We start from the raw sequence: 11,971 nt of genomic DNA on the forward strand, positions 1-11,971 counted from the left end.
GTGGGGACTGCAGGGACCGCGCACTCCCGGGCCTCGGTTTCCCCGCCAGCCGCGCACCCTCCGGCTCACCACCATGCCGTTGATGGAGACCCAGCAGTTGCGCGGGAAGTCCTGCAGCATGGGCACCAGGAACTGCAGACACCCGTCCCAGTGGCACAGCAGCAGCATCATGCTGATGAGATTGCAGATGCGCATGACCGCGCTCGCCAGGTCGTAGGTCATGTGGAAGATCTGCGGGGCGGGGCGGGGCGTGAGGGGACCCTGCGGCCGCCGCTTCTCCCGTGCAGGGGCAGGAGGAGGACGGAGCGCCCAGGGGAGACCTATGTGCTGCGACAGCTGCCGCAGGCGCCCCGGCCGCCCTTGAGGTTAGCAAAATGCCGTAGACGAGAGCGTGGCCCGGGTCGGCCGCCCGCTCCCCTCCCAGGCCCGCCGCCTCTTCCCCAGGCCCGGTCCCCACCCGCCTCCGCCCTCGGAGCCTTGGGCACCCCTGAAAACCGGGGCGGGGGAGGGGGCGACATCGCCGGGCGCGGGCTGGAGGACATGGGCGGCAGGAGTCAGGTGACTCTCAGTGCTGAGCGGGTCCCCACTTCGGGAAGAGGGGCGTGATGTCGCTCCTGGGAGCCGAGGGGGCTGTGGTTCCTCCTCTTACAGGGCACAATGAAGGGAAGGGGCGCGAATGCGTCACGTGACCCGCCCCGCGGACCTCCCCCCCGACTCCACGCATGTCTCCCCCGCCCCGCGTGGCTCTGCCCCTGGCCCTCGCAGCGTCCCCAAGACCCCGTCTGGCAGGCGCACCTGCCCACACCTGGCGCCCTCCGCCCTGCCCCGCGACCTCGCGCGCGCGCGCGCGCACCTCCTCCCACTGGTGGATGTAGCGGATGAGGCGCGACAGGCGCAGCAGCCGCAGGAGGCTGAGGATCTTGGTGAAGCGCACGATGCGCAGCGCACGCGCCGTCTTGTAGACCTCGGAGTCGATGCCCTTCTCCACGATGAGGAAGATGTAGTCCACGGGGATGGAGGACACGAAGTCCACCACGAACCACGTGCGCAGGTACTTCTTCTTGATCTTCTCGGGGTCCAGGATGATCTCCGTGTTGTCCTCAATCACGATGCCCGTGCGGAAGTTCAGCACCAGGTCCATGAGGAAGAACGTGTCCGAGACCACGTTGAACACGATCCACGGGGCCGTGGTCTCGTCCTTGAAGAAGGTGATGCCCACAGGTATGATGATGAGGTTTCCCACCATGAACAGCAACATGGTGAAGTCCCAATAGAACCTGGGGGCGAGGCGTGGGCTGTCACGCCTCCAGGCCATTGCCCACGCCCAGCCCTCTGCCAGGCTAGCGGTCCCCACCTCACACCTGCACCTTCAAGAATCCAGCCCAGACCTCGCTTCCTCCAACAAAGCCAAGACTTTGGCCTTGAGTCACAGTTAGTGTGTGCCCCACCTCCAGTAAGCCCTCCCACCCCCAGACAGCACCCCACTGCCCGCTGGGCTCCCCCAGCCTGGGTCCCTCCTGCTGGCCCAGCTCCCACCTTCCCTCCTGGAAGAATCAGGAGACCTGGCAGAGCCCAAGAGATGGCCCCAAATTTGGTTACATGTTTCCCATGACCAAAAAGGTCCAACATGTGAGACCAAGGGTTAGTGCCAAAAAAATACTCTGGATGAGGAAGGAGAGGGGAAAAAAGCGAGGAGGAGGGGGCAGCTGGGGTGACCGGGAGTCGGGGGGGGCAGGGGCTGGGGGGAGCGGAGCAGGCAGGATGTGGAGTACTCCATCTCTTTCTGGAGCACCTGGGCTCCCGCGTGAGGGCAGAGAAGGGGGACCCTTGGGGGTGGGAGGCAGCAAGGAAGAGGCCAAGGCCCCCCAGGAGCTGCAGGGCTGCCTGAGGAGCTGAGAGGCAGGACATTTAATGTGACAAATTCACCTGAAAACGTGAAGACTGATTGATCCCACTCCCAAATACCCCCAAGGCAGATACAAGTCCCTGGGGTCAATTCAAAACTCCACCTGGGAAGTGCTCTCAGAGAAAGGCCTGTCCATGCAAGGGGCATCTGTCGATGGCTGGGCAGGTGCTCTGAATAAAGCATGGGGACCTACGTGCTGCAGTCGGCCCCACATGGACAGATGCCCAGCACAGAGCCATCAAGAGAACACAAACCAAAACTACTCCGAAGGAAAACTGTTCTGGGTGCCTGGGTGGCTCAGTCGTTAAGCGTCTGCCTTGGGCTCAGGTCATGGTCCCAGGGTCCTGGGATCAAGTCCCACATCGGGCTCCCTGCTCAGTGGGAAGCCTGCTTCTCCCTCTCCCACTCCCCCTGCTTGTGTTCCCTCTCTCGCTGTGTGTCTGTCTGTTAAATAAATAAATAAAATCTTAAAAAGAAAGAAAGAAAGAAAGAAAACTGTTCTGTTGGTTCCTCAAAAATGTAAACAGAGGGGTGCCTGGGTGGCTCAGTCGGTGAAGCATCTGCCTTCAGCTTGGGTCATGATCCCGGGGTCCCAGGGTTCGAGCCCCGAGACCAGCTCCCTGCTCGGTGGAGAGCCTGCTTCTCCCTCTGCCCCTCCCGCCACTCATGCTCTCTCTCTCTTTCAAATAAATAAATAAAATCTTTTTAAAAATGTAAACAGAATCACTTGCTGACCCAGCAAATCCACCCCAAGTTTGAACCCCAAGAACTCAGATAACCACACAGCACATTCACAGATCATGATTCACAACAGCCAAAGATGGAAGCTTCAGTGGGTCCGTGGATAGAAACATGGCCCCCCCCACATGTGCGTGTCCCTCGGCCACGGACAGGAGCGAAGTGCCCACACATGCGGCCCCAGGGACGGACCCCGAGCCCATTGACACTCAGGGAGGGAACCAGACACAGAAGGCCACACGGGGTGTGAGTCCACGTGGGTAACACGTCCAGAACAGGCTCATCCACGGACGGGAAGGGGGCTCGTGGGAGCCGGGGGCTGGGGAGCAGGGAAGGGGGAGAAGGTGGGTGAGGGAGAGTTTTTGTTTGGGAGGGTGACAGAGTTCCAGATGTGGATGGTGGTGATGGTTGCACAACATTGTGAATGTACTTAATGCCATTCAGTTGTACTTTTGTAAATGATTAAATGCCTACCTCTATGTTTTATATATATCGACACTATAAAAAAAACACAAGGAAAACTCTGAGACCACGGGGTGGGGGGGTCTCAGGGATGAGCAGATGCCCCAGATCCAGGGTCTGAGCCCACACACCCTGTCTAGATTCAGGCAAAGGAGGGTCTCGAATTCTGAACAGAGTCATTTATTTTATTTTGCCCTTACTTAACACTGCGGGGAGCAACCCCCACCCCCAGATCACATCAGCCCCAGGCAGGTGTGTGCAGGGCTCTCCCATGGGCTGGGTGCGCCCCCATCATGGCTGGGGGCCCCACATGCATTTAGAGAAGGCTCGATCGCACATGGGCAGGACAGGGCCCCTGAGGACCCTCAAAAGCTGCCACTCCCTGGCTCCTCCTCCTGGATGGATAGAGGAGGAGACCGAGGTTCCCAGGGGTGGGGGATTCGCCCAGATGAGCACAAATAAATGAGAAGCCATGAGACCAAGCCCTGGCTGGGCCACAGCGAGCTCCCTGTTCTGGGAGCCACTGGAAGCTCCTTTCTGGAAGGGCGGACCTATTAACACCATGTGTGCGGGGTGACCCAGGAGTTCCACTTCAGGGAAGTGATCCCAAGGAAACTGTCCAAGAGGAAGAGAAAAAATTAAAAACCAATTTGTACCAAGATGTTCACAGTAGCTCAGTCTTCGAGAGCCAAACGCTGGAAGGCACCCAACGTCTGACACCTTGGTGAAAACAGCCAGACCTGGGTTGACACCCAGTTCTCCGCCTGCGGGCCGGTGTCACCGTGGATAGGTCCCACGGCCCCGGGGCCCCCACTCTCCCCTCCATCAGGGAGGAGCCGGGGGTGGCAGCCTTTGAGGGCTCTCCGGGGGCCTGGCCCACCCACACCTGGTGGGGGGAGCCCTCTCTGAGTGGATGTGAGGACCCGGGCTGGGATGGGAGAGCCTGGGGATGCAGGGGAAGACCTCGAGGGAACTAAATGGATGCACATGACCTGGGGGTGGGGATTAAGGGCAAAACCCAGTAACTGCTCAAAATTCAGTTCCCTTCCCCTGCCTGAATCTAGCCAAGGCATGAGAACCGGGATTGAGGGGCCCCACCTGCCTGCTGCCCCAGCACATCCACCGTGGTCGAGCTTCTAATCCCACCCCACACCCTCTGTGAACTGAGACTTGCCCTCCTCCCCAACTTCGAGGCACAGGCCCTGGGACAAAGCAAGCGGGAAAGAGTAACTGAGAAGGCCAGAGGGCCCAGAAACCTTTGTGGGGAGGTGCCTAGAAACCAGGAGAGGGCCTAGAAACCATGAGGTGGGGGGGATGAGAAACCACCAGGAGGCCTAAAAACCAGGGCAGGGGGAGACTAGAAACTACCAGGGAGAGCCTAGAAACCATGGTGGGGGGGACCAGAAACCACCAGGGAGAGCTTAGAAACAACCTAAATGGCTGGAGTGTGAGGACCTCCTTCACAGTTTATTTTTTTTTAGTTTCTGTGTTTTATTTTTATTTTTCATTTTTTAAAAAGTTTTTTTTTTTAATTTATTTGACAGAGAGAAGGAGAAGTCACAAGCAGGGGGAGCGGCAGGGAGAGGGAGAAGCAGACTCCCCGCTGAGCAGGGAGCCTGACGTGGGGCTCAGTCCCAGGACCCTGGGGTCATGACCTGAGCCGAAGGCAGATGCTCAACCGACTGAGCCACCCAGGCGCCCCTCTCTCCCTTTATTCTTGGGTGGAGGTTAGGGGCAAGCATCACACTTCTGCACTGACAGACCACAGAGGTGACCCCGCCAGGGAGTGGGGGCAAAGAGTAGAGACCCAAGCCTGCCGCTCCCAGCACCTGTCCTCAGTTCTCTGCCTGCCTGTTCAGGGTTGGGGTCAGGCTAACCCTCCTGCAGGCCTGGGGCCCCATCTGGAGCCCCTGGTCCCTGGGGAATGACCGCTGGCCCCGCCACCTGGAGCAGCCTGTTCTCCCACGCTGGCTGGTGTCCTCTGGGTTTATGAGGAGTCGGAACAGAGTCAGGGGGCTGGGGAGGGGTTCTGAGGCAGCTCTGGGGCAGAATGGCCCAACCCCGGGCCATCAGTAGGGTCACCCACCTGGTCCAACCGGGATGCCCCCACGTGGGCCCAGAGTCCTGATCCTTGTCCCCTCCGGCCCTCCAGTCCCCCTGGAAGAGGGCAGGAGGCAGAAGAGGGACCCTGCACACACCTACCAAGGGAAACCTGAGGACAGGGGCAAAGGATCCAGGCAGGGGACAAAGGACACCCCCCACCCCCCGCCCCGGCCAGACCCCGACCCCTACCCTGACCTCGCTCCTGGGCTGCATGGCCTGGGACTAATCTCGCTCCTCTGAGCCTCAGTGCCTCATCTGCCTAGATCCTTCCCTCGTTGGGCCATCCAGGCATGACTGGGGTGCAGGGACCACAGGGGCCCCACTGGGCAGGCCCCTGGCGCACAGTCAGCTTTCAGCCACCCAGGGCCTTCAATGACTGTAATTCAATCCCATATTTAAAAATCTTTCCTGACAAATAACAGTGAGGCCCCAGGGGGCCCCGCTTCTGTGGGAACACCCAGGCCCCTACGTTGTGTCTCCAGCGCAGCCCCGGACGGCAGCAGCGGCCTCGTTCACAGAGAAAGGCAGGCCCAGCCCGGAGAGACGCCGCTGGGACGACCAACAGTCTCCCAGGGAGTGCAGGGCTCCGCGACAATGACCCCAGCCTGGGCCTGCAGCTGGGAGAGGGTCCCAGAGCCCTGTCCCAGGCGCACCCCCCCACACCCACGTGGGCACGGGCCTTCAGCGGGGGTCCCGGAACTGCCACCACCCCAGGCCCAGTTCTTGCTGGAGCAGTTGCCCTTCCTTTCTCTCAGCTCAGATGGAGAAACCAAGGCACGGTGAGAGCTGAGTGAGAGAAGCCAGGTGCCCAGACTTCTCCAGGCCAGAGATCAGGGCCCCTTCCAGTAGCTGACAAGCGGCCTCCACCAGGACCAAGGGGGGGCAGGGTCAGATGGGGGCTGGTGAGCAAAGGCACCCTCTCCCCACCCCTCCCCACCCCGCAGGATCCCAGCTCCAGGAATTACAGATCAGGCAAATCTGAGGGGATTAGGGCCGAGGTCGGTGATTAAGAGCGAGCAGGGGATGGAGGATCAGAGTCTGAGCCCTCCGATGAAGAGTCACAGGTCCAAGTCGAGTGTCCGGGATTAGGAAAGGGAGCCCTCAGGGGGTGAGCCTGAGACAGGGCAGGCTGTGGGGGCAGGGAGTATGCCAGGCACCAGGACACCTGGTGACCACACAGACCCAGCTCTCCCCTGGCACCGCAGTCTGGAATAGGGGAGACGGGCATTCCACATAAACAGATAAGTGAATGGGATGCTCCAGAGGGTCACTCCTTAGCCAGAGTGGGTGGGGAGGGCTTCTCAGAGGGTGTGGTACTTGGCAGATGATACAGAAGTAGCTGTTTGGCAGTGTTCAGGGGACCCTGTGCCCCAGGTGGAGGAAGCAGCAAGTGCAAAGGTCCTGTGGCTGCAGTGGGATGTCCCTCTCATGGCCGGCCAGGTGGCCTGATGCTAGAGCAGGGGTGAGAGGAGATGGGTGAGGGCGGGAGCCAGGCTCTGTGGGGCCTTGGGAGGCTTTAAGTGAGAGGGAAAGACGGACAACTGTGTATCTTGGGAAGCTGGTGCTGGCAGTGGGAGGGTCAAGAAGGGGGCAGAAGGCAGTGTCCAGGAGGGAGATTTGGTGGCCTGTGCTGGCTGGATTTGGCATAGGCTTCTTGATGGGGGAAACTGGCCAGGGTGTGCCCCACCTGTGAGGGCCCCATGATGTTGAGGCCAGGGGCTTGAAGACATGAAGTTTTTAAAGCAGGGAACAGAAATTCCAAATTCTGGCAGGAAGCCCCTACGGAGAGGAGGGGGACCTCAGCCACAGCTGGTTCCTTCCCCTTCCTTCCCATGGACCATGGAGCTTCCTTCCTCCTACCAGGTGGGCCCTGGGCAAATGGATTTGTCCCCTGTCCTTAACCCACCCCACGAGCCTCCGTGCTGGGTCTGGAGCCAGAGAAAGCCTCGTCCCGCCCCTGTCCCCACCACACCCCAGATAATGCAGGATTTATTCCCATGAGCTAATGCAGGGATTTGCAGAAAGCACACTACACTGATCTGCTGCGGATCTGCCGGACCATCTGGGGTGGGAGACAGGGGCCTCCAGCCCCACCAGTTTCTTCAAGCCAGCCCCTCCACCATCCCAGTCCCCCTGGGGCCCCAGGGGATGTGACAGACACAGGTCAGCGTCCACTGGTCCTGGCTTTGTCTAAACGCCTCCGAGGGGCAGGAAAGGGACCAACTCATCTCTTTCCCCTCACACCAGGCCTCCCAGCGGTAGACAGTCGGGGAATATCAAACTGAAAATCAACAGCAGCAGGAGAGACTCAAGTCAGACCTTAGAGGCACTTACAGACTTGGGAACGGGTTGAAAGCCACTCACCCAAACTCTGTCTGGGGCGACGAGGACTCTTGGCCTCTAGATCAGTGCTGGTCCAGGGGAAGGGAGCAGGAATTAACTGCATTTCGTTTCTTATTGTTTTGGAGGGGAGGGGCAGAAGGCCCTGCCAAGGCCTGGGCACTCGCTGAGGTGCTGGCTGTGGCTGTGGGCCTCCACACAGGCCCTGTGGCTGCTCCCCTCCTCGACCTTTGGTTCTGGTGCCCATCCCGACTCGGGCACGGACTGCAGGGTGCCCAGAAGGAACATCAAGGCTTCCGCGGCTGAACCGCTCTCTCTGTCCCTTGAACTTGGTCCTCTACCAGCTCCCCCCATGGAAGCAGCTGGAGCATCTCCGTGGCTTTCTCAGTGCCGGCCCCGGCGTTACCCACAGGCCCGGATTCCCGAGTGAAGAGACAGCCTCAGAAGGGGTTGGGCCCATCCAAAACGGCCTGGGGGTGAGAGTCACCATCCCACCGGCCTCTGCTTGGGACCCGTGCGTGCCCCTCAGCGAATCCACAAACACTCCAGGCCCCAGGAAGGGACAGCGGCCTCGACGGGCCCTCGTGCCCATGGCAGGGGATGAGAGGCAAGCAAGCCATGCTGAGTGGAGTGGAAAGGCCGCTTGTGATGCAACTGGCAGGGCCCACACGCATGAGGGGGAGGGGAAGAGGGCCCAGGGGAGGCAGGGGTGAGCTGGGAGACTAAGGGTCAGAACTGGGGGGGAGGGCATGCGAGGGCAAGTGGGCAGCACGTGCAAAGGCTGGTCACTCCAGGGAAGCCAGGAGAGGGGTCGGGCAGCAGAGGAAGTCAGACACCCCCTTTTGCTCACACCACCACCTCTCACGTTTGGGAAAACCAAGGCAGGGAGGCCCAGAGGGGACTCAAACCCAGCCACAGGGGCTGGCAGCAGATGGCCCCAAACACCCTCCACCACTGGGGCCTGGCCCGGGAACATGGCAGGCTCCTGCCTTCAGGCCTTTCCCCAGGACGCCCTCCCCACCCATTCCCACTTGTCAAGAGCCTCCCTCCTCGAGGCCCCTGCAGGTGCCCCTCGCCTCTGGAAGCCCCATGTGGCCTGGGCACAAGGAGGCGCAGTAGGGTGGGTCCAGTTCACCAGACATTAGTCAGTGCCAGGTGTGTGCTGGGCCAGTCTGCACGGGAACAGAGCCGGTGCTCAAGCAGGTGGAGACACCGCGGCCTTGAGCAGGGAACCTGGGAGCCAGTGGGGGCGCCTTTTTTTTTTTTTTTATTTGACAGAGAGAGACCCAGCGAGAGAGGGAACACAAGCAGGGGGAGTGGGAGAGGGAGAAGCAGGCTTCCCGCTGAGCAGGGAGCCCAATGCGGGGCTTGATCCCAGGACCCTGGGATCATGACCCGAGCCGAAGGCAGATGCTTAACGACTGAGCCACCCAGGCGCCCCTGCACTTGATTTTCTAACCGAACGTTTCAGGTTTGATTCTATTCTATTTTATTTTTTTAAGATTTTATTTATTTATTTGACAGAGAGAGACACAGCAAGAGAGGGAACACAAGCAGGGGGAGTGGGGGAGGAAGAAGCAGGCTTCCCGCGGAGCAAGGAGCCTGATGTGGGGCTCGATCCCAGGACCCTGGGATCACGACCTGAACCGAAGGCATACACCTAATGACTGAGCCACCCAGGCGCCCTGGGCACCTCTTTCTCTTTCCAGTCCTGTACAGTGTGTGGCTATGGGCACCAGAGGGCGTGGCATCTGCCCAGTCGGGTCAGATTTAAAAGGGGCAAGGGTGGAGAAGTAGGCCCAGAAAGGCCCCTCCCCACTGCTCCGTGAGTAGTTTCTAAAAACTCACACACACATAGAAACAGAGTGAGGATCCACAGCCCATCCCCGGCTGCCCCAATATCTCCAACAATCCCCAGAATGCCTTCTTCCTCCTGCAGCACCCACCTCACAGCGGACACGAGGACTGAATCAATACCACTAAGGTGCTCCCACAGCACCTGGCCCAGGAGGACCTCAGGGAGCTTGGGGTACTGAATCAGAAGGGCCTAGAAGGGGCACACGGGGGGCTGTGGAGGCTCCACTGCATCCCAGCTTGGAAATACCTTAAGCTCTCAATTTGACAGGGTCTCCCCTAGTTCCAACTACAGGACACACTTACCACCCCCCTGCTTGCTCAACCTATCTTACAATTTATCTGCTCAGCTCAGACCATGTGGCCTGCCCAGATTCTCACAGGTGACTATGCTCAGAATGGCACAGGAACCAGGAAGCCCAGCTCCTCCCTGGCACACCCTCACCCCAGACTGAAAAGTGCCCCAGGGCCACCCACTGCTGGAGGCAGATGAGCTGGAGAAGACCCAGGGCAACGGCTACGTTCTGCAGCCACCTTCCCCTGCCCATTGTGTCCCTGAGGTCATTTCCCGGCCAGCTGGCCAGGTCACATGGACATGAGTTGAGACAGTGACCCAAGCTCTCCCAGCCCGGACCACCTACAAGGGAACAGTGCGCCCCTGTGCAGGTCAGGACCATCCAGATGCACCCCATTTGGAAACCCCCAGGTCCCCTCTCCCCTGGCCTCTCCCAGAAAACTCAAGCCACTGGTTAAGGCTGTCTTCACCTCCCAGGAAAGGTCTGAAGGGTAAGGAGTTGGAATCCCAGGCTGTCCCTGACTTGTGTGCCCCTGGGGCCTCAGTTTCCAGAGCCATCAAGCACTGGAGCTGCAGAAGGGCCAGGACAAGGGAGAATCCCACAGCCCCCCTTTCCGAGCTCTGGAGATCCCTGAGCAAGTGCTCCGCGGGGTGGGGGGCTCCAGAGCAGGCGCCCGGAGAGCCTTGGGCGCTGTCCGTGGTGCTGAAACCGCGCCCTCCCTGAGAGCGAGGCTGGGCGGGCCCTGTGTAGACCCTCTGTAGCCCAACTGACCACCTCCTTCGCGGACACATAACTTCACAGACACACACACACACTGTGCACACTGCCCAGCTCGTACCGACTGCCCACCGATGTACATCTACCCCATGTACACGCACCCCATCTCTCCCTAGCACACCTACCACACAGACACACCCCTTGCGACCCGCCTGCCCCCCAGATCACTCGGCCCATGGCCCAAAGGCCCACGCCCCCTGCAGTCACATGCTCCTGATCACACATACAGAGCCTGCCGTGATACGCACGGTTCACAATTGCAGGCCACAGGACACGCGCCCAGGAACAAGAACCACAAACACACTCGGCCGTGACCCTGCGCTGGGCCTTGCTCTGAGCCTTTCCACGCATTAACCGCCTTAATCCATATCAACGTCTACACACCCACTGACACAGGGCACGCCACCCAGTGGCTCCGGCCGCTGCGGCTCAGAGAAGGCAGCTTGGGGACCCCAGCACCCTCAGCGCCCTGTCCTCGCGCAGTACCTAGGCCCGCGGACCCTGAACCCGCCTCCCTGAGGTGTGGGGCGCAGGTGGAGACGGTAGGAGAGGGCCTTGTTCCCTTAACCCCTTCTCCGCCAGCTTCTCCTGGACACGTCCTTCCCGGGCGCCCTTCCTTCCTCCTTCCTTCCGCTCTGCCGCCTCCCCGGCGCCCACGTTCCCCTCTATTCGTCCTCTCCGCCCCTCCGCGCTCAGACCCTGGTCCTGCGGCCGTGACGCGCGCGCATCCCGCAGGGAGGGAGATGTCAGGGTGCGTGGGAGGGGGCGCGCGGGGGTCACGGCAGGAGCCTGCGCGCGCTTCCCAGTGCCCCTCCAAGGGCGGAGCCTCGCGCGCCCAGGCCATTACCGGGCGGGTCCCGGACGCGCCCGAGGTCACCGAGGGGCCTCGAGGTCACCCTCGGGGCGCGCAGCCCCGCCCTCCCCGAGGTGCGCCAAGGACGGCCCCCGCGCGCGTCCGCTCGCGGTGCCCCCTCCGCGCCGGCCGGCCCCTTCCGGCGGCTGTACCTGAAGTCGCTGTACGGGTGGATGATCCAGGCCCCCGCCGACTTGACGCGCTCCTGCTCGCGCTCCACAGCCTTCTGGCTGCCGAACATCCGCAGCGAGAACTTGTTGACGCCCGGCTGCAGGAGCGCGCCGAACTGGCGCTGCATGAAGCTGGCCTGGCTGCCGCGCGGCTCCCCCGCGGGGCCCACCTCCTCGCTGCCAGCCTCGTCCGCCGGCCCCGGCCCCGCGCCCGAGCCGGGCGCGGGCCCCGCGGCCGCTCCGCGGCATGAGAACGACACCTTGGCCCCCCGCGCCGGGCCCTCAGGCCCCGCGGGACTGCACTGCGGCTCACCGCGCCCGCACTCGCCGTTCGGGCTGCCCTTGGTGGTGCTCGCGGCGCCCGGGGTGCCGGGGCGGCCGCACGAGCTGTCGCGGCTGCGGAGCCGGGCCCGCGGGCGGCCCTCGTCCGTCGCCTCCGGGGGCCCCGCCTCGGCCCGGGGCGGCTGCTGGG

General features: G+C 61.5%; 1 protein-coding gene across 1 annotated transcript in view; it reads right to left on the bottom strand.

Annotated features, from left to right (window-relative positions):
- The window catches only part of HCN2 (hyperpolarization activated cyclic nucleotide gated potassium and sodium channel 2), a 22,750-nt gene that overhangs the window by 9,505 nt on the left and 1,274 nt on the right, over positions 1–11,971 (bottom strand). Inside the window, exons 2-4 of the mRNA XM_034998197.1 lie at positions 11,482–11,966; positions 854–1,277; positions 70–231 (exon numbers count right to left, since the gene is read on the bottom strand). Coding sequence (XP_034854088.1) covers positions 70–231; positions 854–1,277; positions 11,482–11,966 — 1,071 coding nt within the window. The remainder of the gene's footprint in view (positions 1–69; positions 232–853; positions 1,278–11,481; positions 11,967–11,971) is intronic.

Source organism: Mirounga leonina, unplaced genomic scaffold, assembly GCF_011800145.1.
Source record: "Mirounga leonina isolate KUSES-001 unplaced genomic scaffold, KU_Mleo_1.0 Mir_94, whole genome shotgun sequence".
Classification (NCBI taxonomy): Eukaryota; Metazoa; Chordata; class Mammalia; order Carnivora; family Phocidae; genus Mirounga; species Mirounga leonina.